This window comes from Miscanthus floridulus, chromosome 11 (assembly GCF_019320115.1).
Source record: "Miscanthus floridulus cultivar M001 chromosome 11, ASM1932011v1, whole genome shotgun sequence".
Lineage (NCBI taxonomy): Eukaryota > Viridiplantae > Streptophyta > Magnoliopsida > Poales > Poaceae > Miscanthus > Miscanthus floridulus.
Genome location: NC_089590.1, coordinates 53,750,715 through 53,778,467, shown reverse-complemented (window position 1 = coordinate 53,778,467; position 27,753 = coordinate 53,750,715). Strand labels below are relative to the sequence as shown.

At 45.6% G+C, this 27,753-nt stretch overlaps 3 protein-coding genes, 1 long non-coding RNA gene and 1 pseudogene across 5 annotated transcripts; all 5 read left to right on the top strand.

The window, feature by feature from the left end:
* The first annotated feature begins 501 nt into the window (after positions 1-501).
* LOC136493113 (uncharacterized) lies at positions 502-3,333 on the top strand. The gene is made up of 5 exons (XR_010768306.1): positions 502-1,064; positions 1,156-1,204; positions 1,568-1,897; positions 2,004-2,049; positions 3,087-3,333. It is a non-coding gene; the product is annotated as an uncharacterized lncRNA (long non-coding RNA).
* Positions 3,334-7,316: 3,983 nt separating this feature from the next.
* Positions 7,317-12,356, top strand: LOC136493112 (uncharacterized). Its single transcript, XM_066489155.1, has 6 exons — positions 7,317-7,714; positions 7,796-7,922; positions 10,859-11,120; positions 11,216-11,415; positions 11,507-11,694; positions 11,980-12,356. Exons 2-6 carry the CDS (start codon positions 7,819-7,821, stop codon positions 12,264-12,266), a joined length of 1,041 nt encoding a protein of 346 aa, XP_066345252.1. The 5' UTR covers positions 7,317-7,714; positions 7,796-7,818; the 3' UTR covers positions 12,267-12,356.
* A 1,717-nt stretch (positions 12,357-14,073) lies between these two features.
* LOC136493785 (monothiol glutaredoxin-S1, mitochondrial-like) lies at positions 14,074-17,419 on the top strand. 2 transcript variants are annotated; one of them, XM_066489933.1, is made up of 7 exons: positions 14,074-14,218; positions 14,539-14,622; positions 15,559-15,735; positions 15,883-15,982; positions 16,085-16,151; positions 16,836-16,914; positions 16,992-17,419. In XM_066489933.1, the coding sequence occupies exons 2-7, from the start codon at positions 14,548-14,550 to the stop codon at positions 17,064-17,066; spliced, it is 573 nt and encodes a 190-aa protein (XP_066346030.1). In that variant the 5' UTR covers positions 14,074-14,218; positions 14,539-14,547; the 3' UTR covers positions 17,067-17,419. The 2 variants fall into 2 exon arrangements, with proteins under 2 accessions (XP_066346030.1, XP_066346032.1); XM_066489935.1 differs by lacking the exon at positions 14,074-14,218 and having other exon boundaries at positions 15,629-15,735.
* Positions 17,420-19,945: 2,526 nt separating this feature from the next.
* LOC136494750 (pentatricopeptide repeat-containing protein At3g63370, chloroplastic-like) lies at positions 19,946-23,147 on the top strand (annotated as a pseudogene).
* Positions 23,148-24,885: 1,738 nt separating this feature from the next.
* LOC136494943 (heavy metal-associated isoprenylated plant protein 16-like) lies at positions 24,886-25,989 on the top strand. Its single transcript, XM_066491107.1, has 3 exons — positions 24,886-25,190; positions 25,316-25,394; positions 25,516-25,989. The coding sequence occupies exons 1-3, from the start codon at positions 25,185-25,187 to the stop codon at positions 25,746-25,748; spliced, it is 318 nt and encodes a 105-aa protein (XP_066347204.1). The 5' UTR covers positions 24,886-25,184; the 3' UTR covers positions 25,749-25,989.
* The last annotated feature ends 1,764 nt before the right edge of the window (positions 25,990-27,753 follow it).

Genomic DNA, 27,753 nt, shown 5'->3' with positions numbered 1-27,753 from the left:
CTATTAGCAGCAACAACCGCCGGATGGAGCAATGGTCCATTTTTTGCTACCATGACTATCACAAGTAATCCCAATCATATGTGTATGGTGGTGGTGGTGGTGGTGGTCATTCTTGCTTTTATATAGTTTATTGTTGCATGATGCAAACTACTAATTCAGTCCACACAGCTGATGGCCATGTAGTTCTATTTGCTCGATCGATCCAGTAATCCTTGGTGCACGTGCGAGCTGGTGGCCCTGCCGTAGCCCCGTCTGCCTAGCAAAAGCGAGCATATGCACATGTTCCGGTCACTATAAGAAAAATGGTTTGTAGCAATGGTTTTTTTTAAGGTGGTATAACAGTAGCCTCTACAAATGGTATAGTAGGGACGACTGGTAATACGAGCCGTCCCTACAAATACGTCAATTTGTAGGGGCGGCTATTACCAGCCGCCCCACTGTGTTTGGCCCATGATCTTGACCGTTGATTTTGTGATCGGACGGTCATCAATACTCGCATCCCTTAGTAGAAACCCTAGCTGGATCCCGCCCTCTCCCGACTGGACGCCGCCCCTCTCTCCGTCCTTACTCCTCTCTAGTGCCACGGCCTAGGCCAACTGAGGCGACGGTGTGGCCATGGCCGGCTGAGGCGGCGACGCATGGAACAAGTGTCCTAGGGAGGCGTGGCGGCGGGGACTCGAGCAGAGCCACTGTCGATGCTGGAGAAGGGCCGTCTCACCTCGATTCGACCAAGGGCGGCGCGGGGGAGGGCCGCCCGACCTCGCTCCAGCCAGCCTGTCCTCAATCCGTCCTCGATCCGTCCAAGGTCGATGCGTAGGATGCCACCTGGCCTCGATCTGGCCGAGGGCGGCGCAGAGGATGGCGCGGAGGAGAGCCATCTGGGCTCGATCCGTCCAACGTTGACGCGGAGGAGGGTCGCCTTGCCTCGATCTAGCCAAGGGCGGCGCGGAGGAGAGCCGTCTTCTTCGAGTGCATCTGCAGCGACTTGACAAGGTTGGCCCGTCCAGATCGCGGCGGCGGCTTGGGCGGGGCATCCAGATCGTGTGCATCTGTGCTCCATTCGGGTACCCCTACTCCTCCCCATTCGTCCTTTGGATGGTTTGCTCTATGTCCCGCAATCACGTGCTTGATCTGTCTCATCAAACTACGCTGCAGGTGTGTGCCGCCCATGGCGTGTAGTGCTGCCGGGGGCTTGCGGATTAAGGTTTGCATCAAAATCTTGCTAATTAGTCGGCAATTCGGAAGCAATATTTTCAGTGTAATACTTGTCTGCTACTGGAAGTTAATTTTCTCTAGATTCTCAATACACTAGTCTGCATGTGGGGTGGGAGTTGGACCACAATTTTAATGGCATCACATAATTTGTTCCCATTCATTTTTGTTATGTGTTGTACTGGAGTAGTGGAGACACCACTTTGGAGAACATTCTTAGTTATGTGGCTTTTGCTTTTAGCACTTAGAATATGTAGTGTTGTGCAATTCACGTATGGAGATATTAAGAACTCAGAATTCAATAACTGCAAATTATTCAAGATGGCAAATTAATAGCTGCAAATAATTCCTTCAGTGATTGCAGACAGTCAAGAGTGACAAGGTGATTTTCCTGAAGCTGACGCCTCAGTCCAGGCCCTTTAAAGGCTCCAGCAACATCGCCTCCTATGTGATAGAATCTGTTGTTGCTGCTTTGAAAACTAACATTGCAGCAGGGCAGTGTTTATTTCTTTCACAAGGCTAATCATTAGATCAATATATATATTTTTAGATTGGACCTGTTAATCACTTGTAGCTTGCACGAACTGGATCTCTAATTGATTTGATTTCATTCCTTCAGGAAACTAGCCGCTGCTGTAAATACTAAAGATCACACTGGTTTTGTCGGACACTGTCCTGTCACCAGGTTTGCAAGCTAACACCTCACTACTAGTTACTACTTACCATCCTAGATCAAATTACCATATATATATATCAGGTTAATGAAGTAGTATGTCTTGCAATTTTGTCAGGAAATTCGCTGCAACATTGGCAAACCAACCTACTATTTCCCATCTGGTAAAAGTCATTACAGATATTCAGATTTTTGCTAGTTTGATAGTGTCTGTTGTTTGTTTTCGTAAAGTTTTCCATTATGGCATTATACAACTTAGAACTGATGTATGAGCCAGACTACGAATGCAATTCACTATATCCTTGTTGTCAGTTAGATAATTTTTTGATATATATGTTGCAACTTATGGTAAATATGGCCATTCAAATATGTGACCCGTGAAGTGTGAAAGGGCACCCATGGATAAACTTGTATATTGAAATTTCTAGTCCTTGCTACCTATCTTGAACGAGGCTTTCTTGTCCTGGACATGATATATATCCTCTCTTTGTGTTTGGATGAATGAGGCTTTCTTGTCCTGGACATGATATATATCCTCTCTCTGTGTTTGGATGAGTGTCTGTGTGCAGCACACAAACAACCTTGACAATCCTATTGGACTATCTAAAAATTAGGAGCTCTAGAAACTTACTATTTGTCTTGCCTTTAAATTCTTACTATGTGTGAGGAATCACTGTAGAAAAGTCAAGCTTATATACTACTGTAATTGTTAAGTTCACCATTGGATGCATCCTTAGTAGTGTATTCTTCCTTTTTTTACTGATTTTTAATTTAGTTGTTTTTTAAAGTGTATTTTTTCTTCATTGTAATAATACATTATTTGTAAACTATGCAAAAACATGTTTATATGCTTCAAAATTGAGATCTGCTTTCACTAAAGGACTCATGAGAACATCTAACAACTCCCAAAACCTACTACACTATTCAAGCAGATTTCGAGCTGCACAATTGCAGTGAAAAACATCACATTTCTTCTTTGTTATTGTATTTTTCCCAAAAAAAAAAAAACAAAACCAGAAATATGTAAAGAAACATGTTTCTTCATCTGCATCATAGTGAGAAATGCCATTAGTAGAGTTTCCTTCTCTCTCTCTATGGTTCATTAGTGTTTACTCAAAACAATTGTGCCTCATTTATAATTGCAATTGCACCTTCAGTGTGGTTGCTCAGTATCTAATATATTTACTATTGCATTTTGCAGAACTCTTTCCGGTTTGAAAGAGGGACTTGAAATCCTCAGTACCAACACCTTCGTGAGACTGAAAAGCTAGCTCTAGACCGTTGATAACAATATATATGGAATTTGACATTGGTCTTACCTTGTGGGATGGTTTGGACTTGTGGAACGAATTAGACTTGTGAATTATGTCTATTTAATGATGTATTGTACATATTCTTGTGAATTGGACTTGTAATGGTAGTTTATATAATGCTCTTGTGCGTGTGGTCAGATTTGAATTATATATATGTTTTGGTCAGTTTTGAATTATATGTATATATATATATATATATATATGTTCTGGTCGAATTTGAATTGTAAAATTGATTTTTTTTGTGAAAAATGTATTGTAGGGGCGGTTCTAAACTGAACCGTCCCTACAAACAGGTATTATAGGGGTGTCTGGTACTACAACTATCTTTACAAATCGATTTGTAGATGTGGCTTGTCTCTATAAATTGATTTGTAGGGATGGCTAATAACACCAGCTGTCTCTACAAATCGATTTGTAAGGACGGTCTGAGAACCGTCTCTACAAATACATGATTTGTAGAGACGGTATGGTAGGGGCGGTTGACCGAGCTACCTCTACGAAGCCTCACTAGCCGCCCTAAAAACCACTCTACGAAGCCTCACTAGCCGCCCTAGAAACCATTCCTGTACTGGTGAGTGTTGCTGCTTGAGGAAGAGGCCAGCGCCAGCCGCCAGGGGTGACGTGGCAGTGCCGCATTCGACGACGAGCTTGTGTTTAACAAATCAGTGGTCGTTAACGATTTGATTATTACTGGGCTTTGTTTTCATTGCTATATGGTCTGTCATCGCCGTGTTTTGTTTTTGGGTCCATGTGGGAAACATATCCCTTTGAATCTTTGTTACGTTGTACCCATGATTGAGGTATTTAATTGCTAGCAAAAGGATACGCTTGTAAGCTGAGCTAATTTTAGCTGGTATAGCTCCTCTCATTATTACTCCATATGCGTAGAGAACGTATATGGCTAGTAAGCATAGTATAGGTTGTTTTTTTAGATTAAATATATGTTGGGGTTTGTTGTTACTACTAATTATTACTCCCTCCGTTATAAATTATAAGTTGTTTTAGCTTTTCTAAGTACATAGCTTTTGTTATGCACCTAGTTTGTTGTTAATAACGCTATTGTAGCTTCTACACTTTCTCTAGAGAGCAGGTTGGCGCGGCATGTGGCGATGAGGCTAGCGTGGTGCAAGGGGACGGCAGCATCGCTCATGGAGGGGAGGGAAGGAGGCAAGGCGAAGGTGGCGCGGTACAACGACGAGTGGTCGGCCGTGGCGCCGTGACGGATCAGTTGGGCATGCAGTGGGAGAAGAAGTGTGCGGGCAGGAGGAGCGTCCACCTGGTGGAGAAGAACATGTGTGCAGTGAAGATAATAAGTAGAGAAAAGGAAAAAGAATTAGGGAAGAAAAGAAGAAGAGACAAAATAGAAGGGTATTATAGACATTCTACCTTTTTCAACAACCAAGAGAAACTGGTCAGTTGGGCATGCAGTGGGAGAAGAAGCGTGCGGGCAGGAGGGGCGTCCACCTGGTGGAGAAGAACATGTGTGCGGTGAAGATAATAAGTAGAGAAAAGGAAAAAGAATTAGGGAAGAAAAGGAAGAAGAGACAAAATAGAAGGGTATTACAGACATTCTACCTTTTTCAACAACCAAGAGAAACTATTTTATCAACCATTTTTCTCAACGACCTTGTAGTGACAATAAAGCTAGGGCCAGAAATTAAAAGTTGTTTCATCAGAGAAGTTAAACGGGTCTGTAGTCAGTTTCAACGGAGTGGATGAAGCACAGTGTGACACGTGGAACACCTGCTTCACAGTCAGCAAGAACGACGACCCTCCTCCACTAGCAGCTGGGTAGCCTAGGCCTTGCAATGGTCCTGGTCCCAGTTAGAAAAGTTAGCATATTCGCTTGGTCACTTCGCAGTTCGTCCTTCAATCACAACACAAGTGCCGGCGTGCGGCAGTGTCCGTCGTCGTTGCCTCCACGATGAGCTCATGAGACCATGATTTCGTGCCTCTTTTTCCCTCAGGTACTACTAGTACTAGATCATCAGCCTGTTTGGTTGGCTGGTTCGTATCGTTGCTAGTTCATGAAGAAGTACTGCTGGCTGGTTTGTGTGAGAGAAAAATACTGTTCCGATTGAAAATTTACGATCGTTTACGACAAGGCACAGCCAAACGAACAGGCTGCATATCGCCGCTAATCACACGGCCGGGCCGGCGGCAATGATGCCCATGTGAACTTTGTTGCTACGTTGTGACGCGCGTTACTGCTTTGAGCATTTGGGTTGGTTGTCGTTCAACCCAAACTTTTGCTGCACTCAGGTCAAACTCTACTTTTATATAGCCTAGCCGCACAAGGGATTAGTGGTGGCCTTCCGGTCCCGTACGAGTCCAAAAGAAAGCGGGCCGGGGATGCACTGAATCGGGGCCGGGGCAAATGCAAATCTGTTGGCCGATCGAAGAAAGAGCGAGCCCGGCCGGATCGGAGCTAGGCCGGTGAGTGACCACGCACGCACGCACGCACGCATAGACGGCGCTCGCGCGCGGCGCCGCAAAACGCCATGATCTCTCGCCTCTCGGCACCCCGGCCGTGCGCACTACTTAATTACTTTCGGTCGCGACTCATGCCTGTGAGCATTGACTAATCACGACGCACACATGCATGATGATGACGTCGTACGGCGGCATCACGGGGGAGCCAGCCGGCCGGCCGGCTTTTAGTTCACCGACCGATCGGTAGATTAGCTTCGTAATGATGGATACTCAGGTTTGTTAAGACGGCCTAGCTAGCCCTGCCCTGCCATCGATCACTCGGTGGATATCGATATCGCGCTTTATTTCCATTCCATGGCGGTTGACGAGCAGTACGTAGTAGCTAGCTTTTGACCGGAGCTAATCTAAGCTACTAGCTGGAGCGGAGGAGCGGCTGCCCGCGCGCGCTTTGCGGTGGTCGAACCCACCGGCCGCGCCGCACGCAGCCACGCACGCACCAACCTTCCTCGAGCCACGCCCACGCCCACGCACGTCGCCGGCGGCCACGGCTTTACGCGGCCTAGCTAGCGCGCGCGGCAGCACGCATGCAGGCCACTGTGAAGCAATGCTGCCATGCCCCATGCATATACATGCGCGCACGCGTTGCTTTTGATCGACGATGGTCCACACGTATACCGTCGCAGCGGCGCGGGGGCGTGCGCGCGCGGCACGTCGTCACTGGTGCTGTGCTGTCTGCGCGCGCGCGGCGCGATTTGATCGAGACCGTCAACTATAAGCACCTATCATAGATTCACGATACGTATTCATGTGTATATGTATATCTAATGTATGCGAGCAAGTACAATAATAATCTTGTAGCTAAGAAGAACTTGATTGTCCTATGCAAGCAACAAAGTTGGGCACAGGAGATAGCGGTCCACATAGCAAGTAGAAGATGAGAAATACGAAAGAGAATGTGGTACGAGAGTAAGAAGCAATGGCGAAGATATACTGTTGCTTGTGGGTGCGGGTGTACCCTAAAAAAATGAATAGAGACCAATACCAAAATCAAAATTTTCATCATAGTTGCAACTCAAATCTTCGCACATACAAGGCAAACGTACCATCTCTAATTTGCTATAGCTCCATCACTGGTAATAAGTAGTATCGCATGGTAATAAAAATAATTTTGGCCCCGTTCGCTTCGCTGAAAAAAAAAACACTGTTCCAGCTGATTTGTTGTGAGAGAAAAATACTGTTCCGGCTGAAAAAACAAGTCGAAAAAGACGGATTACAAGAGAAGCGAACATGGCCTTTAATTGATAAATAGAAGACAACTATTGCATAACTTGACTCTTACCATTTAACTATAGCCAAGCATTTAGCTCTATTATGGGGCATACTCTCAAAGAGTTATACTACTTTTTATATCCAACTATTACTTCTATATTTATGTACCATTTACATATGTTAGATGTATGTGCATAGACGCGTACTGTATTCTAAAGCTGTGGTAGCTGTTCTCCATGAGACCTGTCGCTACTGGCGGTTGAATGGTTTGGACTTGGCTGAGATGAGGCGGGCGGGGGCATCGGTGAGGTGGAGTTATGCAAAGAAGTCCAAGACCATGATACGCTGTCACAGCCAGCCCAGTACTCTGGCGGCCCAGCCCACTTAACAGCCGAGCAGGCGAACGATCACGCACGCCGCCGCACTCCGCTGGTCACTGGTCAGCAGCAGTCAGCACGCCGCCCCGTCGGGAGTCGGGACTATTCTCCGGTGAGCTGGTGGTCATCCATCCTGTTCCTCACTCGTCCTCGTCCTGCTCCCCTTTCCTTGGCCGGCTGGCGCGCGGAGTGGAGATCGACGGACTTTGAATTCCCTCTTTCCTTCTTTCCTGGCTTGCTTGGTTTGGACGCTCCATTCTTTCGAGTTCGTCGCGGATTTGATTCCTGTGTGGAGGGGGTAATATCGTGTAGCTCAATTGTCCCCTTGCTCCGCCGCGCGAAGCTCCCCACCATCCTGCCTGCGCAATCCATTTTGTTCGTACTGTCGTGTAGCCATTGGGCTCCTCGGAGGTGGAGATCTGGGCTGCCGTTTCCAGGTAAGCACCCTGATTTCCTTACACTTTCTCTGCTACAAGTCCTGGGTAACTAATCTTCCTGATTTCACTGGGATTTCGCAGGACCCTGGGGCGCGTCCGCTGCGATGGGTCGAAGCACCTGGGCGGTTCGGTTGGCTTCCCTTCTCGCGTTTGGTTTGGTGCTCGGCTCCGTCGAGGCCAGCCTCGGGGATGTTGATCCGCGCTACAGGTGAGCTGCATCTCTGTGTGTACTAATGAGTTATGCACCAATTATTTTCTGTTGCCTAAGGCATGGAGCAAAATCTTGCTTCTTGTAGGACTAGACTAGGATTTCCGAGTTCATAGTCCCACTGCTCTTAGCTAGGAGTAGGTACTGTAAATCTTGGACATGACATAGCATCGATGGTCTGTTTATGCCATGTAAAGATAAAGATGCGCTACTCCCATGCTAGGTAGTTTGCTACATAGGAATATATCAAACTGAAATAGGGCTCCTCCAAAATAGATCATATGCACATAGCTGAATCTGCAGTAAATGGTCATTTGATTAAGCAACACTTGCTTTCTATGCCAAGTGGAACGTATATCAGTGTCTTACTGTCTTGTGAGAAGAGATGTGAAGCAATAAGGGATGATCTTTACTAGAACAACTTGATTGCGTGATATTGTAAATTTGTAACAACAATTTGCTCGTAGGATCCTCCTAGCAAACATTACATCATCAACTTGGGAAGAAGAAGCTTGTTCTTAATTATTTCTTATTTGGACTTGATTGCATATTATGAATTAGACTTGCTTATGTACCTAGAAAAGCCAAAGCAACTTACAATTTGGGACGGAGGGAGTACTATTATGTGAGAATGCAATAAGATTTGAATTTATTGAATCGGACCCTATGAGTTATATATCGTGTTGGTGACTTCACTAGGCTGTGTATGGGCCTGTTTAGTTGGAGGCCTGAGCATTGTGCCTGAGAAAAAGCGCTGCCTGAAGGAAGCCTGAACCTTCGATGAGTTTTGCTAGGCCAGGCTGTACCATTTTTTGGTTGGTACTTGAGCCTGAGATTGAATTAAGTGTTACTGTACCTATGTGATGGTACAAAACTAAAATATTGCTAGCTCAAATTTTTGTTAGCTTAGATGTATAGGACTGGTACATACGATTTCCAAATATAAATACACCGTAATTTTAGAACATTTCACCCTTCATAGAGCATCATGTGTATGTATCCACTTTCCTGTGTTGAACTAGGGGGGAAGGCATATACAAGGTGAAGTGAGATATGTGATAGCATCATTGAGATAGGTGAATAGCTGTTAACAATGCCCTGAATGTGAGTAATGGGTGTGAGAACAACCAAACATGGTAAACAACCACCAGGGAATCAGGGACGCTACAGGCCAAACACATTGTCCTCAGAGTTCAATCCAAACAGACCCAACATGCGTGATGATGCTTGATACCTCATCAGCATGACTTCAAAATTCTAACTGCGTCAGCCTTTTAAGGACACTACTGTCCACACCATTCTAGTGTTTTTTTAATTCCAGCATAGCACTTTCCAGAGCACTGCTGTTTCAGAGTTGGAAGTGAATAATAACATGCTTTGTGGCAGTTTTTTTGTTATATGGACTCACTCAGTCCCTTTTGTAAGGAATATGTGAGTTCCGGAAAAAGTCTACTATATAAGGTGCATGTGGCATCCCAAGAGTCATTAAGCGCAGGAATTAACGTTGTTGAAGCCAAGAGTTATTTGCATGGCGCCATACACCCAGTCCTGTAGACAAAGAAATCTTCAAACTTCTGGAGGCTAACTACTTATTAAGCGCGGCATGGCTAATTCGGCGCGGCAGCTGTCATGAGTAAACCATCCTATGCACGAGCGCAATGTTCCTCATGAGCGTCTTGGTATCTGTATTTTAGGTTTCACGCCTTGGAAATCGGACATGAGGGAGTATCTAGTATTTCATAGCTAAATTGTAATTTTCATACCTGTTCATTTCTCATGCTTTGGGTATATGTTCTGCTCAAGGTCCAAAAGACAACTTATGCATTCTGTTCCTAGTTTTTTCGGATGAATTTCACTAGATTCGTGTTCGAGAAAATATTTTAACTAGATTTGTTATGTAAATTTGTAAGGAACAGATCTGTTCTATCTGAAGCTAATCCCAATGCCCAATGGTATCATTATGTTCTCTTTTCTTAATTTATAATGTTGATGGCATATATTATTTGATTTCATAAAAAGAAGTAGATCTATTTCTAAAAAGTAGGTAAACAACAGATAAAAGCAACGTACTGCAAAAGCATTGAGTCAGGGTGGTAGAGGCTAGTTGCCTGAAGGGAGTATTTGTGGCACGCTTGGTTTTCTGCTCTGTTGAGCCACAGGGTTTCCTTTTTTTGTAATGCTAGTGTTATGGGTGTTGGGCCCAGGACGGCCCAGCCTGGGCTGGAGTGAACAGTACCAGCGGTACTGTAGCTCGGCCTATAGTGCCCTTGCTAAGGTAGGAATAAGGATTAAAGAGATTAGATTAGATCAATTAGAGGGATTTGATCAATTAGAGATAGGATTGGATATGATTTGTTTTGATTTGGTTGGGCCTTCCTTAGGTGGCCAGGAGTCCTCTCTCTATCTAACGAGAGGTGATGTACTAAGAAGAGGGGCAATGAAGAAAGAACAAACAATCCAATTCCCCCAAATACTTAGTCTCCCTCCACGCTGACTTTGCTTGGCCATCTTCCTGGCAATGGTTATCCCCCAACCCCAAATGATCTAAGGATCATAACATATGTTGTTGGGGTAGGCATATTGTAAGATATGCCTAAAGGTATTATAATCCCTTTTCCTGTTGTGGTTATATTCCATGTTTGCAGTATTTATTTCCTGTAGGCTCCTTTCATTTTGCATATGCTACTACCAATATCACTCATGGAATTTGAAAGTGATTTTAGTAACATTTCACATTATTTAATTTCATGAAACACTAGCTGAATACATTTATATTTTCTTGGCTTCCCATTTGCCATAAGTAAGATATGCACTGAAAAGCCACATTATTTGTCCATCCTCTTCGATTTCATGCTGAGCCCTTTACTTTATGAATTACTTCAACTTACTACTATTAAGAGTTTATGAAAATCTTTATTCTTCTGATCAACCTTCAGAACTTGCGTGAGGGAGTGTCAAACTACAGGGATTATTGGGGAGAACGTCATCAGCCATTGTCAGTCCAAAGAGAACGATACTTCTGTTGGAGGCTCTTGGTATAACCAGGAGCAAATTTACATCCAGTGGAAACAACTGAACTGTAGGACAGACTGTTGCTACTTTTGCATGATGCAAAGAGAAGGGGAACGACAGTCACTTGGTCTGAGCCCCGTTAAATATCATGGAAAGTGGCCATTCTTACGTGTTTCTGTGTTCCAGGTATGCCTAGTTCTGACGAGATCCCGAGTGTGAAACAACTATTTCTATCATTAGTTCTCGGCGACGTCTCAACTAAATCTGACATGGTCTATCAGGAACCCCTTTCAGCTGCACTATCTGCTGTCAACCTACTGACGCACTTCACTGGCTGGCTTTCATTTTTCCTTCTAGTGAGTTACAAATTGCCTCTTAGAGCCCAGACCAAGAGAACTTACTACGAATATACTAGCTTGTGGCATATCTATGCAATCTTATCAATGAATGCATGGTTCTGGAGCACTATTTTCCATACTCGGTATGAAATTGCTCAGAGCCTTCAATATATTCTGCAATTTGGAGATATTTCTGTGATCTGTGATATCTAATTCATCATTATTATTCTGTAGAGACATTGACTTGACTGAGAAATTGGACTATTCTTCACCTGTGGCCCTGCTTGGCTACTCGTTAATCCTTTCATTGCTAAGGGCTTTCAATGTCAAGGATGAGGCTACCAGGGTGATGTTTGCAGCCCCTATTTTGGCATTCGTTACGACGCACATCTTGTATCTTAACTTCTATGAGCTTGACTATGGTAAAGTATCTTTTCACCTGTTGCTAAACATTTGCCATCACTATACAAAGAGCAATCTGACTTGTATATCAATTGCTTTGCTTTTAACAGATTTAGTAGTCTGCTGTAATCTCGTTTTACCATGTCTTTGTCTAGCTATTTATCTGTTACCCAAAGCCATCACAGAGTGTTCTCATACGATCTAGCAATGGTTTTCTTCCGTTTTGGTTCACAGAAACCGGCTGCCTCTGTGCAAACATATTTAGATATGCTACTCATATGTTTATCTGACGAATTTTTTATCAGGTTGGAACATGAAAGTTTGTGTGGTGATGGCTGTGGTTCAACTTCTGACGTGGGCAGTTTGGGCTGGTGTAAGCCGGCATCCATCACGGCTGAAGCTCTGGACAGTTGTTTTTGGAGGAGCACTGGCCATGCTTCTTGAACTCTACGACTTCCCTCCATACATGGGTTATGCCGACGCCCATTCACTGTGGCATGCAAGCACCATTCCACTCACCTATCTCTGGTGGAGCTTCGTCAAGGACGATGCCAAATTCCGCACGTCAATGCTCATCAAGAAGGCAAAGTAATTAAGCAAAGGGGCTGCATTGTTAAGTTAGGTCTCAGAGGATCAGATTCCATGGTCTACACGAGGAGCATTTTGTGTGTGTGTCGGGGGGGGGGGGGGGGGGGGGGGGGGGGGGGGGGGGGGGGGCGTGGGGGGTAGACCTCAGTTCATCTTCATCCATTCACGGTTTTGGTCCACAAACTCAGCATATTCTTTAGGGCGCATGTTGTGCCATTACGATCTGTCCTTTTACTGACCTGAACGTGCGTGTATCCTGTGATTAAATCGGCATCTTGTCATTTTAGTACTGGTGGGGTTTGCGAGATTTTGTCATCGCCGAATCAGTTTGTGAAATCAGACAGAACAAACATCATCGATGTGTTTCCTATGATGTGTGAACCTTTGTAAATTCCAGAAGCCCCTGAAACGGAAGGCAGTAGTTGGCATGAAGGGGGCCTGAATGCCTGCTATGCCAGTTGGCATGAAGGCAGTAGTAGCTATCGCCCAGAAGCAAACTATTTGCAGCATGGGAATTTGGAAGGTGGGCTACTGGCTAGTGATTTATGTTTACCCGAAACATCTACGGGATTTGGGCCGTTTCTTGTGCGGTATCATGCAAATTGCTCTGAAATGTCTGTTGGTCCGCTACTGTTCACGCTGGTACCATCAAGAAACGTGGTGGTGGTGCTTTTGATCCGCTACTGTTGCAGCGGTGCGCGTGCGGCACGTCACCGTGCTGTGTCTGCGCGACGAGTTATTGGTGAACAGGTGCGACGTACTAGTAGTACAGTGAGAGTGCTTGCTGCGCGACATGTTGACGTGTGCTACCTCGCCAGACAGTAGCACGGTAGCTGCTCGCGTGGCCTGGTACTCCTAGTTGGCACGCAACACGTGGGCGTCCGTGACCCCAGGCGCCTCGTCGAGTCGTCGTCATGCAGTTTGTGCAAAATCTTCTGCAAAAATTGAGCTTCGACGTGCATGCATTTGCATACGATCCCGATCGTGGGTTCGCCATGGGCCATGATGGCCAACGCCGCGTGACGTGATGCTTCTCACTCAGACCACTGTTCGGACTTGCATGGAAAATGGAATCATGGGTTTAGCACGTGTAAATGTGCAGATATAATAATCTTCTCCAAACTATATCAGTGCCGATTGAGGTCCACAATCACAAAAAACAGTAGATCAAAAATCAATCTACTACTACTTTCCTTCACTTTTGTCTCTTCTAGTCTTATATTGTCCGGCGCCTCTCTCAACCAGATTCATTAATGTTCTCGGTGTCCTTGCTGATTCTAGAGAATCTTATGGTGCTGAGGTCTTCACGAGGTTTTTAGATGAATAATGGTGTTAAATATGTGTGGCCATCATGCTGGTTGGTCGTGATGTGAGATTTTCTCCGATATGTGCTAGACCGTGTGCGGCTTCGAACGTACTAGCTCTTGCTAGTGCGTGACCTTGCGTGACCTTAATTAGCGTCAATGAAAACCTTAAAGTACATACTCGTTTTGTGCCTTCAACACCACTTCAATCCAGGAGTAGGGTGATAATTTTAAATGGTTTTAATATTTCAGAGAATAAAATATCTCGTTATAAAGTCCGGTGAAATAAAATCAGATTAGAACGATTTCAGAAAAGTAAGATAGAGTCTTTTTTTTTCCCTGAAAGGATAGGAGGTTTCAAAAAAAAAAAAAGACGGATAGGAAATCCACTCGGAAACAAATTGTGCAAAGAAGCCCAAGCGCATAATTCATTCTCACAGACAACACCGTTTCCCCAGCGGCCCAGCCCATATACCCGAGAAGGTGAGCACGCACACGCCTGCGGCCCCGCCGGTCCGCCGAAGCGAAGCACGCCGCCTCGTCTGTGTCTCCGCCTCTCCGGTGGCCATCCATCCTCCCTTCCCTCGTCGTTCTCTCCTCTCCTAGGCCGGCCGCCACAGAGTGGACATTGAATTGGCTCCTTCCTTTGCTGGTAAGGAAAACCATGGCCTGGCTTGCCTGGACCCTCCATTCCTAGTTGGTCATAGATTTGTTGTTGTTTCGAGGGGGATAATAGTTCCAGTACATTTTCCACAAAATCTGGAGGGTCCGACTGAAAGTCCGAAACCCCTTTCCCCACGCGAAGCTCGCCGTCGGTCACGCGCTGTCCGTGTCGTTCGTACTATCGTGTTGCACGACAGCACGAGTTCGCTGATGCTGCGATGGGAATTTGGCTGTTGCTGATTTCTCCAACTCGTTTGGCAGATCACCTTCCTTAATGTCATTGTTTGTTGTTGAATCCGCCGTTCGCAGGGTACTACCATGAAGAGGTTGGTGTCGACCGCCCTCGCCACGAGAGGGCTCCTGAGATCTCGCGGACTGCCGAGCACAACTGCTGTAAGGCTCTCAAATCGAGTCCCTGATGGTCTCCATACACATGCATCTTTCTTAGCTTCGAGTGCTAACGCATCGTGGTTGTTCAGCAGAGCCATGATGATAGTAGTTTTCCTCTTTATCCTCTTCCAAACCACTAGACTACAAGCGCATCTGGTGTCTGCAATTTAGGTCCATGCTAGTATGCGACCTTGTGTGTGCATTGTTTTAATGGCAAACATTGAGTTTGAAATGTGTCACTGAGTAATTTACATGCGTAGTTTTCAGGCTTCCAATGAATTAGTTTTGTTCTGGGATTGTGTAATCGAATACTGTAGTATATGTGTACTTTCCAGACTTCCAGTGTTCCTGTACCATAGCATCAAAGTTAACAGTCGCCTTCATTTTTTTGGAGTTCAGAGTTTGGACACTATAATGAACCGTTGTAACTATAGAAATGAGTGAGTTTCTTTATTGTTACCACTTATGTTGCCTGTATATACTTCCTAATGATTTCCATGAAGTAATGTGTTATGCCATTTGCAAATGTACTATTGGGAAATGAGGGCAACTGTCTGTTCCCAGTATAGATTACATATTATTTTCTCATTGCAAATTCGCAATTGAGAGTTTGTTCCTTTGTTACTACCATCATTCTCTGTTTGCTACTTTGAGTTTTGTTCGCATGTTATTGTTTAAGAAACTTTTACACATGTTTGAATTTTTATAGCTGTGTTTTATGTGTGCCAATTTGTTTTTTAGAACCTATATGTGATTAAGAACACCCACGAATTATATAGTTTTACTCAATATGTGATATGAACCATGAGTTTGGGAAACAACACATTACTGTACAATGATTTATTAACTGTTCGGTTGGTGTTTATATTTTGCCCCTCAGTAGTTTGTGTTTCTGTTTTAATTTTAGTATCCTTGTCTGCATGTTAACCGGAAGAGCAGGTTATGTCCCGACCAGCTTTCCAGCAGTTTATGAACTATTCGTCACCACATGGTGGTGATCCTAATGCAGATACGAACTCAACTGCAGCACGAGTAGCTGCTGATCCTGATACACATCAAGATTTCGAGCTAAACAGCAGAAGTTCAGACATGTCTTTGCATGACATCGTTGCTCAGGTATTTACACGCAGAGATGAGATTCAAGAATATTTGTGTTAAACATCGAAGCACCTAACTTGTTATAAAACTCGGCATAACCTGAGGCTTATTGATGTATCTTTTGAGCTGCCATTTCTTCATCGTAATAGTACTTTCTTTGGGCAGGATATCAAGGAGAACCCAGTCTTGATCTACATGAAGGGTTTTCCTGAGTCTCCAATGTGTGGCTTCAGCGCACTGGCAGTTAAGGTCCTCCAGCAATATGGTAGGTTGGCTCTAATTAGTAGATTACAGACTGATTTGTTTCAAATGCAGGTGATAATCAATATCACTTTCTAAACTTTAAGCTCTATGTTATCGATTTCAGGTGTCCCTATCTGTGGCAGAGACATTCTTGGAGATCTCATGCTCAAAGAGAGTGTTAAAGCCCACACGTAAGTGTCTTTGTATACCTCCTGGATGATGTATTTTTAGATAATAAGCAGCAATATGCTTGTGTCTCAGAATGGGCAATGAACCATGTTAAGGCAGATTATTGAAATTTTGCATGATGTTATAAGGCAATGGTAATGATCTTCAAGTTTGCCTTCAAGAGAGAAGAACCAGCTTTAACCAAACAAGAAAGAAAGAAAAACAATAGAGAAAAGAATGAAAATGAGTTGTGATTATCTGGTTGACATTTCGTTTTGAGCCTCTTAGATATGATTTGGAACATCTTCATGCCAAGCAGTGTCAATAGTAACAGTTTGTGTCTTGTATTAGTACATCATTATGCCCCGTTACTTGTTATATTCATCATCCATATGTTCGTTTTCATTTAATTGACTTGCTGTGCACTGATATGCTTGAAACTAAGAAATGGATTGCTGGACACTGTTCAGTTGGTTCATATGCTTGAATCAGAAAATTGTGCACACGAGTGTAGAAATGCAGGACTGGGCTCGCCGTGTTCCAGCCCTGGTTTGGGGCACTGAAATACATGGAAGCATACTTAAAAAAGTGTAAAAATTTTAGAGCCAAAAGGATGTAGCTTGTCCATCCCAGGTGCTAGTCTAATCCTGGCTCTGCCCCTGGTTCACCCTATCAATCTCACTGTTAATTTTATCTTGCTGGTGCAGTAACTGGCCTACATTTCCACAAATATTTATCAAAGGAGAGTTTGTTGGGGGATCTGACATCATATTAAGCATGCACCAGGCAAGTTTCACGTTTTGATTTATTTCATTAGCATATTAGTGTATTGTCTTTATTAGTGGCGTCATAATTTTCTTCAGAAGGGTGAACTTAAGGATCTTCTTGGGGATATTGCACAAAGAGATGAACAAAAAGCAGATGCTCATGATCCATGAAGCAATCCACAGTAGGCTTTAGGCGACATTGTGAACTGTCCTACGCATTGGACATAGATGATCGGATGTGTTCCTAGAATCCCAGGCTATAGGTTATTTTATCTGGCATTCTGGCAGTGGCAAAATCATGATTGGATGCCCGTAAGCTGGGTTCTCTGTCAAATGAATAAGTGCCACTTTTAGCAATGCCGTTCTCTGTCAAATGAATAAGTGTCAAATGAATACTTACTATGGAACTTGAGTTCCATGATTCATAGGTTGCGTTGCATTCCTTTTTTTTAATCGAACTGAATTTGTATTTTGTAATAACAGATAAGGCTGTAAAATGGTTATATGCGCTACTGGTATTCAAATGGGTGGTGTGATGGTGTCCAACCTTTCTCTTCTTGCTAGAACTGAGCGAGGAGTGAGAAAAATTAATGTTTGTCAAAAAGATCCTGCATCCAACCTTTCAAGGGAGGGAGGGAGGGAGGGGGAGAGAGAGAGTATAGCAAATCTGTTTGCGAAAACATGTTGATTCTGCCACTGAATCTGTGATGACACTCAACACTTGTGTTGCCATAGGCATTTTTAATGGTTAGACCTGAGAATATACAACTTTGCTGCGCCTTATAAAACATGCATCGAAGTTAGCAGACAATTGTCTAATTGGCTACTATGCTTCATTTGACTTCTCTGAAGAGACGACAATACAATTTTTTATGCACTAGAAAGGAATATAACTTTAGAATAAAGTCAGTAAGGGCCTTTGGTCTGGTGGTAGGGCGTTTCTTGGGCACTGGAGGCTAGATCCTCTATAAGTGTAGAGTGTATGGGTTGTATGTTTCTTATTGTACCCCTCTCATTTAAAAAAAAAGCAAGCGTAATATTTTGTATACTGAGTAGCCAAGCTGTGAAAATTGAGTTTTGTTTTGGCCGGGACACTCCGGAATTTGCAAGCGTAATATTTGTAGACCATGGGAGTAGCCGTGCTGATCTAAAGTAGGGAGTGCAATACTCCCTCCGTTCCAAACATCCTACGTATGGAGTTATATAAAATAATATCATTATTTTATATCTGTCTCAATAGACTAAGAAAATGTGAGCCCCGTGCCGGCGTGCGTCACGGCAAGTTAGAGTCATCCTCGCTCTTTATCTTCTATCAAAAAAATCCAAAATAGAGAATATTTATATTTCGAGATCCATTAAAAAAAAGCTATTGAAAAATATATTTTTACCAAACTATCTATTCTTATTAATTAGAAATTAGAAATGATATAAATAGTATCTTGGAGTTGCTCTTAGAAACTTAATACTTCGATGGGCAGATTCTACCACAATATATTCAACCAGCTGAACTACACTTTTTTAGGGGCTCTTACGTTTGTACCCTTGTTTTGTGTCGAAACTGTGATTTTGCCCCTATTTTTTTTTGACTTTGTGAATTTATCCCTACTGTGCCATTCACGAAGCATCAGTTTGCCCCTGCTCCGTCATCCACCCCTAACGGTGTTAAACTTTGTACAAAAGGACATGAATGCCCATACGATTTTGCCCCTCGTTTATTATGCCTAATTGCGATTTTGCCCCTGTCTGGCCGAGGCAGGTGGGCGCTCTGTTGCTGCTGCTCTTATGCACCGATCGGTGAACCATGCTTTTTGTCTTTAGCCTATGTGAGCCGAGTCTATGGACAGGGGAAGAGGAAGACAGAGCCACTGACGCGCGGGGTCCACGTGCGAGGTGGCGCGCCCTGGTTGGCCCTGGCGACGATGCTGAGAGCTGGGCATTGGGTGCCGTTGGCGAGGCGCATCTGCTCCTTTTCCTTCTGAGTGGTCTACGGAAGAGATCAGACAGAGCAAGAGAGAGGGGGAGAAAGAGAGAGAGAAGCAAGGCGGTGGGAGACTAGAGGGCGGCGTTAAGACCGGGGAGCACCAGCGACTGCCCCAGCGACCTGCGGCCGTCCTCTTCCAAAAGAGGCAGCTAGGGGAGGGGAAGAGCAGAGCGCTCGGCGCGGAACGGAGAGAAGAGAGAGAAGCAGGGAAGCAGAAGGGCAAGAGGGATAGGGGAAGCAGAGCAGCGCAACCTCGGATCCGGCCAACGGAGGCGAGTGCGGTGGCGCTCGGCCTTGGGCAGAGCTACAGGGCAGGGCAGCGGCGGCGAACGACCTCGGCTTCATCGCAAGGTGCTCGGCAGCGACTCCGGCATTGTCGACCGTCCGGCCATGGCGCGGCCACCGAAGATGCGGTGCGCGGGAGGGCGACGGCTCCGGGTCATAGGCAGCACCAGCACGACCGCCGCCGCCAGGCACCGTACGCCGGCCACCGCACGTCCGCGCCCGAGCGACCGAGCCGCGGCTGCTTCCGAGCGCCGCACGCCCGAAGCCCCCGCACCGCGCGTCGCGTGCCAAGCCCCGCGGCACTCGCACGCCCCCACACCGCGCGCCACATGCCGAGCCCCGCCGCAGCCCCGCGCACGACGAGCCCCGCCGCCGGGAGCCGTTGCCGCACCGCGCACTGTGCGCTGCCAACGCCGCCGCCGCCGGATGCCCCCGACGCCCCGGTCGATGCAGCCGGCCCGTGAGAAAGGCACAGTTTCCATATGGAGGCTGAATATAAGGATAAGGGGCAATTTAGTCTTTTCGCCTTTCTTTTTTTAGATTTTGATTTTTTTAATTCATTTATTCCATGACCATCTGACGGCATCCAAACCAGGGGCAAACGGATGATTCAATTCAAAATAACAAGGGTAAAATCACAATTGGACTCCTGCACAAGGGCAAGAACACCATTTTCCCTTTTTTTTACTAGCTGAACTACAACTGGTTGGACTAATGACGGAATTCCACTAATGGCTGATCCGCGAGGCCCAGCCCGATTCGAGAACTATTGCGTGATTCCAAGATGGGCCTAGGTTTGCAGCCCATATATGAGATATATTTTCTTGTTGGGCCGGCACGTCGGGCCATACGGAGAACAGGAGCCATATCCAATCCACTGATATCTTCGCTGACGGCCGTTGCCACAGGCATGAGCTTCCGGCTCCCCGGGGCCTCCAAGCCCGCCACCGCCATGGCCACCGTCGCGTTGTCCCTCCGACCACTCCCCCACCGAACTCCTCCCGCCGCACCCTCAGTATCGCCTCCCAACTCCGCCTCGGCATCCCTGAAACGGCTCTGCAAGGAAGGCGACCTGCGTCAAGCCTTGCGCCTGCTCACGGCCCGGGCGCCGCCTGCTCGGGAGCACTACGGCTGGGTGCTGGACCTCGTGGCCGCCAGGAGAGCAGCCGCGGAGGGCAGGCAGCTCCATGCGCACGCCCTGGCCACCGGTTCGTTGGACGAAGACGATGATGGCTTCCTTGCGACCAAGCTTGTGTTCATGTACGGCCGGTGCGGACGAGTGGACGACGCGCGCCGCCTGTTCAACGGAATGCCCGCGCGGACCGTCTTCTCCTGGAACGCGCTTGTCGGGGCGTACCTCTCGTCCGGGAGCGCCGGCGAGGCCATGCGGGTCTACGGTGCCATGCGGGCGTCAGCGGCCCCGGGGTCGGCGCCCGACGGCTGCACGCTCGCGTCCGTCCTCAAGGCGTGCGGGGCGGAAGGGGACGGGCGCTGCGGGGGCGAGGTGCACGGGCTGGCGGTGAAGGTCGGACTTGATAGGAGCACCCTCGTGGCCAATGCGCTTATCGGGATGTATGCCAAGTGCGGCTTGCTGGATTCAGCGCTGCGGGTGTTCGAGTGGCTGCAAGACGCAAGGGACGTCGCGTCCTGGAACTCGGTTATATCAGGATGCGTGCAGAACGGGAGGGCGTTGGAAGCTCTGGCGCTGTTCCGAGGGATGCAGAGTGCCGGGTTCGGTATGAATTCTTACACAGCTGTCGCGGTGCTCCAAGTTTGTGCAGAGCTAGCTCTGCTAAGCTTGGGAAGGGAGTTACATGCAGCACTCCTCAAATGCGGCAGTGAGTTGAACATCCAGTTCAACGCTTTGCTTGTCATGTATGCCAAATGTGGCAGGGTGGATAGTGCTCTCAGAGTATTCGGTCAGATTGCTGAGAAAGACTACATATCATGGAATTCGATGCTGTCCTGCTACGTCCAAAACGGTTTCTGTGCGGAGGCCATTGAATTTTTTGGTGAAATGCTTCAACATGGTTTTCAGCCTGATCATGCCTGTGTTGTGAGCTTGTCCTCTGCATTGGGACATTTGAGTAGGCTAAACAATGGTCGAGAGGTTCATGCGTATGCTATAAAGCAGAGGCTTCATACTGATTTACAGGTTGGGAATACATTGATGGACATGTACATAAAGTGTGACTCCATAGAGTGTTCAGCGAAAGTATTTGAAAGCATGAGTATTAGAGATCACATATCATGGACAACAATCCTTGCTTGTTTTGCTCAGAGTTCACGACATTCTGAAGCACTGGAAATGTTTCTAGAATTGCAGAAAGAAGGGATTATGGTGGATTCTATGATGATTGGAAGTATTTTAGAAACATGCAGCGGTTTGAAAAGCACCTCTCTGCTAAAGCAAGTGCATGCTTATGCTATTAGAAATGGGTTGCTTGATTTGATACTGAAGAATAGACTGATAGATGTATACGGGGAGTGTGGAGAGTTTGACCATTCACTAAATTTATTTCAGAGGGTAGAGAAAAAGGATATTGTTAGTTGGACTAGTATGATAAACTGTTGCACAAATAGCGGGTGATTAGATGAAGCTGTTTCCTTGTTTACGGAGATGCAAAAGGCAAATATTCAACCTGATTCTGTAGCACTAGTAAGTATTCTGGTGGCTATTGCTGGTTTGTCGTCGTTGACAAAAGGAAAACAGGTTCATGGCTTTCTTATCAGAAGGAATTTTCCTATAGAAGGTCCTGTGGTTAGTTCCCTTGTGGACATGTATTCAAGTTGTGGAAGCATGAACTATGCTATCAGAGTATTCGAACGGGCTAAATGTAAAGATGTGGTTCTTTGGACAGCAATGATTAATGCTACTGGTATGCATGGACATGGCAAGCAAGCCATTGATCTTTTCAAGAGAATGCTGCAGACTGGTCTGACTCCTGATCATGTATCTTTTCTTGCTCTGTTGTATGCTTGTAGTCATTCGAAGCTTGTTGAGGAGGGTAAACACTATCTGGATATAATGACGAGCAAGTACAGGTTAAAACCATGGCAGGAGCACTATGCCTGTGTGGTTGATATTCTTGGACGCTCAGGACAGACAGAGGAGGCTTACGAGTTCATCAAGTCTATGCCTATGGACCCAAAATCAGTTGTGTGGTGTGCACTGCTTGGCGCATGTCGAGTCCACAAGAACTATGACCTTGCTGTGGTTGCAGCCAATAAGCTTCTTGAGCTGGAACCTGACAACCCAGGCAACTACATTCTTGTATCAAATGTTTTTGCTGAGATGGGCAAGTGGGACAATGTCAAGGAAGTTAGAACCAGGATGGCAGAACGGGGGTTAAGAAAAAATCTAGCTTGCAGTTGGATTGAGATAGGGAACAATATCCACACTTTCACCTCAGGAGATTATTGTCATAGAGATTCGGAGGCAATCCATCTCAAGCTTTCCGAGATAACAGAAAAGCTGCAGAAAGAAGGTGGGTACGTGGTGGACACACGATTTGTTCTTCATGATGTGAGCGAGGCGGAGAAGATAGATATGCTGCATAAGCACAGCGAGAGGCTCGCAATAGCATTTGGCTTGATCAGCACTCGTCCAGGCATGCCTATAAGGATAGCCAAGAACCTCAGGGTCTGCGGTGACTGCCACGAGTTCACCAAGCTGGTTTCCAAGCTGTTTGAAAGGGAGATTGTGGTCCGAGATGCCAACAGATTCCATCATTTCAGTGGAGGCTTTTGTTCTTGTGAAGACTTCTGGTGAATGTGATTTAGACCATAAGATCTAACTACATCAGCATCTTGTTGACTTAAAGAGGATGAAGCAGAGGCGAAATTGATGATACTGCTAAGGCACGGCTAAGACTAGAAATCACCTGTCCTGCCAAGAGGCCCCCATGGACTGTCATTCTGTGGATGGAGCAACCGAGAAGAAGCATTCTGTTATTATTCAGTTTCAGTAGGGCCATTGCCATTTGGATTGGGGTAATGCAATGCAAATGATCTTCTTTTAGTCAGTATACAACCTAACTTTCTAAAGTATACAGCAACCGAGAAGAAACATTCTGTTATTAACTTTTTTTTTGTCATCCCTAAAAGTATTTGGTCATCTCAATAAATTTGAAGAGCTGAATGGACCCACCAAGCACCTTACTGTGACTGGCTGATTTGTCAAAATTAGAGGGCGCAACACGGTGCGACCGTGCGAGGCAGCGACCGACTGGCCACTTGACCTGTTCTGTGACGCAGAGCACGGTGCACACTGTGTTGCTCTGAACCATTCAACTGTGACTGTGACTGACGCAGTTCGTTATAGGCGACGACTGGAGACTGCACTGGGAGTCCAAGGAAAGTCGCAGGTTCGCCTTGTTGGCTTGTCTGATGTGTGGTGCTGACTGCTGACGACGGACGAGCGTGCTTACATCACTGAAAGGAACATGTGGTAGCGACGTGCATGGGGGCTAGATCGCAGCAAGATAAGCAACCAATCATTCGAGCTCCTAAAACCACCTGTAGAATTATTCATTTATTCTGATTGGCAAAAAAAAAAAAAAAAAAAAACGTAGGAAACCAATTATGTGTCTTTTTCTAACAGTGGCTTATAATTTGTTCCTCAGCCGAGCGCCGCCGCCGCCAACCAGCCACCGGCACCCGCACCTCCCAGCCGGCTGGTTGCGGCTACGGCCAGCAAGGACGTGGGCGAGCCGCCGAGCGTGCACAAGTGGTAAGCTACGGCAGCTAGAGAGATAGTAGAGCGGTGGGAAAAATCGTGCGAACAAAATCATGATTGGGGCCATGTTTAGTTGGAGGCCGGATTCGGCAGTACTGTAGCTACACTGTAGTGTTTTGTTTTTATTTGGTAATAATTGTTCAATCGTTGACTAATTAGGCTTAAAACGTTCGTCTCGCAAAGTACAACCAAACTGTGCAATTAATTTTTGATTTCGTCAATATTTAGTACTCCATGCATGTACCGCAAGTTTAATGTGACGGGAAATTTTTTTTTTTTTTGCATAGTGCCAAATTCAGGAAATCTGGGGAACTAAACATGGCCCCAGCGCCCCAAGTCGGAAGGCCGGTTTACCCAAGCGCCTAAAGATTGGGAGTTCCGATTGGTTGGAGGAGAGATTTTACATGTGTTGAGCCAGAAACGAGTTTAGGGAGTTGTTTAAGCATACTCTTGAGATGTAGTATATATATGCATACATTTGTAGTGTAACTACGTACTAAATATGATCATGTTGACTTGTGCAGAACTTTGAGGTGTACTGATGCCAACCACAGTTCTCATGCACGTTTACACTAACCATCCCACTTTCGAATCTGAATCGCCATTTGGAAATGGCTCCCTAGGATCAAATACTGCAAGCTCAGCATGATTGTGGTTTACACATAAATATTGTTGTTAGCATCCACAAACTGACGCGGGATGGACAGAGCCTGCAGGCTATCAGTATCAGGATTCAGGACCACCAGTAGCTGCACTGCACTGATCGTTGATTCGTTACACCTGGGACACGGTTTGCGCCCGCCCGCCCGCAGCCGCGGCTTCGGAGAAGCGCGCAGCTGAGGCTAGTTGGCACTGGAGTTCGGCCCGGCCCGGCCCGGAGCAAGTCAAGTCGTCGTTTATGTTTAACCAAAGTCTTTCGATTAGAAATCGATCTGAACCCGACGACTGACGAAGCCTCGAGAACGCGTCAACCGGTCACGGTTAGCTAGTAGGACTTGTCTACTTGGATTGGAAGCTCACCTGACCTGCCGTGAACGTTCTTCACTCTGCTCTGCTCCATCGACTAGCCATGGCTGGCTCCTTCACAAGTCCATCGGTTCTTCCGCTCTTGGCCAGCGCCCAGCTGCTCACGTTCACCTGCAAGCAACAGCGATCAGGGTAGCCACCCAGCCAGCAGCTAGTCCTGCCGGTCGCGAACTCGGGAGCTGTACGTTTGCCCTGTCCCTCTTCGCCTCTGCTCTGCAGCAGCGCGTATACCCTGTCTGTCGGCATTCAGCAGCACGACATGAAGGTAACCAACTAACTGACTAACCAACTGGCAGCAACACTGCCGTTTCGGTCTCTGCTCCTTCTTGCCCTGCTTTCCGCAACTCTCCGTGTCCTCGTGTTCATCGTCGTCGTCCTTGTTGTTCGCAGCAAAAGATCGTGATCAAGGTCAGCATGTCGTCCGAGAAGAGCCGGTCCAAGGCCATGGCGCTGGTCGCCAGAGCGGACGGTAGGCAACCATTCTACATCCCTTAACCTCCATGTTCATGTGCTTCTGCAGTTCTGCACTTCTGCTCACGCGCATAATGGATTGTTCGTTTGTTCTAACGATCCCCTGTCCTGTTTTGCAGGGGTCAGCTCGATGGGGATCATCGGCGACGGCAAGGACCGGCTGGAGGTGGTCGGCGTAGACGTTGACAACGTCTGCCTGGTCACGTGCCTGCGCAAGAAGCTCGGCCACGCTGACATCGTGAAGGTGGAGGAAGTAAAGGACAAGAAGCCAGAGAAACCCAAGGTCGTGGAACTGCCGCCGTATTACTGCCCATGTTATTACGGTTACTACTGGCACTACCACCACCACTAACCGCCGGCCCCCGTGGTGCTGAGTGCTGACAAGCGAAATGCGTGTACGGAGCGTTTTCTACTTCACAATACGTAAATGAAAACGGTAAAGCCGGACACGAAAACGAACACGAACTTACGGAATATCAAAATTTTTGAAAACGAACTAATTCGAGCGGAATTATGTCGAACACGGTCGGTATACGAAAAATCAATACGGAATATTGGCCTGTAGAACCAAGTGCATAACAATTAACAAGTACATAATAATTAACAAGTCCTACAACTTTCTTAAAAAATATCTTCAATCGACACGGCGTAAGGAAGATATGATTTTTTTAAGGCAACAAGCGTTTGTACGCGATTAATATATCGCTGACTTTGTTTAATTTTTTTGAACATCTTCAAGACATCAAATGAAAAAACTAAGAACTAAAAAGTTGTAGATCTCGTCGAGAGCTATAATTTTCATATAAAAATCCTCTTCATCTGAGATCGTATGAAAAAGATATAATTTTTCTAAGGTTAAATTTGGTTTAAACCGAATTTCAAAATCGAATTTCGAATTCGGGATATTCCGAATTAAAAGTAGAAAAGTAGAAAACGGTCGAAAAAATGTCTAAACCGTTTTCGTTCCGATTTCGAATTTGGTGTTCCGAATTTTGAACCGAATTTGAATTTGTCCGAAAATACGAATTCGATCGGATTAAATGTAGAAAATGATGCGGTTCGGTACGAGACATTTCCGTACCGTTTTCATCCTTAGTGCGAAGTATGTGTAAAACAGCTAGTTTATTTTTTATTTGAAAAAAGATTCCCAGTTTTTTTTTCATTAGATTCCTATCCGTTTTCTGTTTATATAAGAGGAAAATTATAAACAAACAATTTTGGTACTGTCCATTATTCGTTTGGAAAATCTGCTTCTTGTACTCCCTCCATCCAAAAAAATGATGTCCTGAGATTTAAAACTTGTCCATAAAAATTCTTGTTTTGAGCTTTAGGCACTCTATTGGCCTAAGAATTTGTTGACTCCTGCATGCGCTACAGATCCGGCCCTTTCCTTGGTTACTCTGGCGCCAAATTACCAATTGATATGTGGTACTCTTCGTTGCTCCCATGGATCTTTGCATGCTTGCATGCAACGTGTCTTAATTAGGCAATTAAACCACGCCATATTCCTTTTTTTTAAGGGAACCATGTGTAACAACTAAGGATATTAGAGACATTTTTCTTCTCTGCTAATCTGTTTAAAAAATTCCAAAACATCACTTTTTTGGGGACAGAGTGAGCATATAGGAGATCCTGGCGCTCAGCGAGCCTCGGGTGTATGTATAAACCGAGTGGATGCAAGTACTACAATATACACTTGATCGGATAGATAATCAATTTGTGGTACTACTTCTAAAAATGTAAATATTAAAAGTTCATGGATAAATTTTATGCCACAGTTACTGAACATTTGTAAAATTTGCAATTGTTTTTTAATGAAAATAAATAAATAAATGCCATCCAAACAAAAAGATGAAATATATGCTTACGACATGTTCAACGTAGAGGCAAGGGGTCATTTGTAAATTCTTGAATCTGCAACGCAAACAGTTAAACAAACAACCTGTACAATGAGGTGTCTATTTGACTATCTGCAAGTCATTTAGTGCTTGTACATGGTAATGATCAATCGTGAATACCATATGTTGCTATTTAATATAAAATAGATCAAATATAAATCAAATATAACATATTGCAAGCTGGACAACATGTCTATAGAGCCCGTCTATGTAACGTGTATTTTTGCGAATAGAAAACCCCTGCCGAACCCTATTTAATGAGAAGAGAGTGCAGACTAGGCGTCTCACGAGACGACGAGCTGGACGCGTGCTCCCAAGTCCTATGACCGGCCGAGAGCAGTGTTGTATGGCACGCTCGTCTCCAAGTGAGGGCGCGGTATCAAGATGCAGGCGCGCGATTTTGCCTCTTCTGCGCCAGAATTCGCTCTATCCACACCATATATGCCACGCCCTTTTCTT

Bases quoted from the DNA above. Each gene is read 5' to 3' on its own strand.
- LOC136493112 (XM_066489155.1), top strand. From the start codon at position 7,819: ATGGGTCGAAGCACCTGGGCGGTTCGGTTGGCTTCCCTTCTCGCGTTT. The intron at 11,121-11,215 runs GTATGCCTAGTT...ATGGTCTATCAG, and splicing joins TACGTGTTTCTGTGTTCCAG to GAACCCCTTTCAGCTGCACT. The intron at 11,416-11,506 runs GTATGAAATTGC...ATTATTCTGTAG, and splicing joins AGCACTATTTTCCATACTCG to AGACATTGACTTGACTGAGA.
- LOC136493785 (XM_066489933.1), top strand. From the start codon at position 14,548: ATGAAGAGGTTGGTGTCGACCGCCCTCGCCACGAGAGGGCTCCTGAGA. The intron at 14,623-15,558 runs GTAAGGCTCTCA...CCGGAAGAGCAG, and splicing joins GACTGCCGAGCACAACTGCT to GTTATGTCCCGACCAGCTTT. The intron at 16,152-16,835 runs GTAAGTGTCTTT...TTGCTGGTGCAG, and splicing joins GAGAGTGTTAAAGCCCACAC to TAACTGGCCTACATTTCCAC.
- LOC136494943 (XM_066491107.1), top strand. The intron at 25,395-25,515 runs GTAGGCAACCAT...CCTGTTTTGCAG, and splicing joins GCTGGTCGCCAGAGCGGACG to GGGTCAGCTCGATGGGGATC.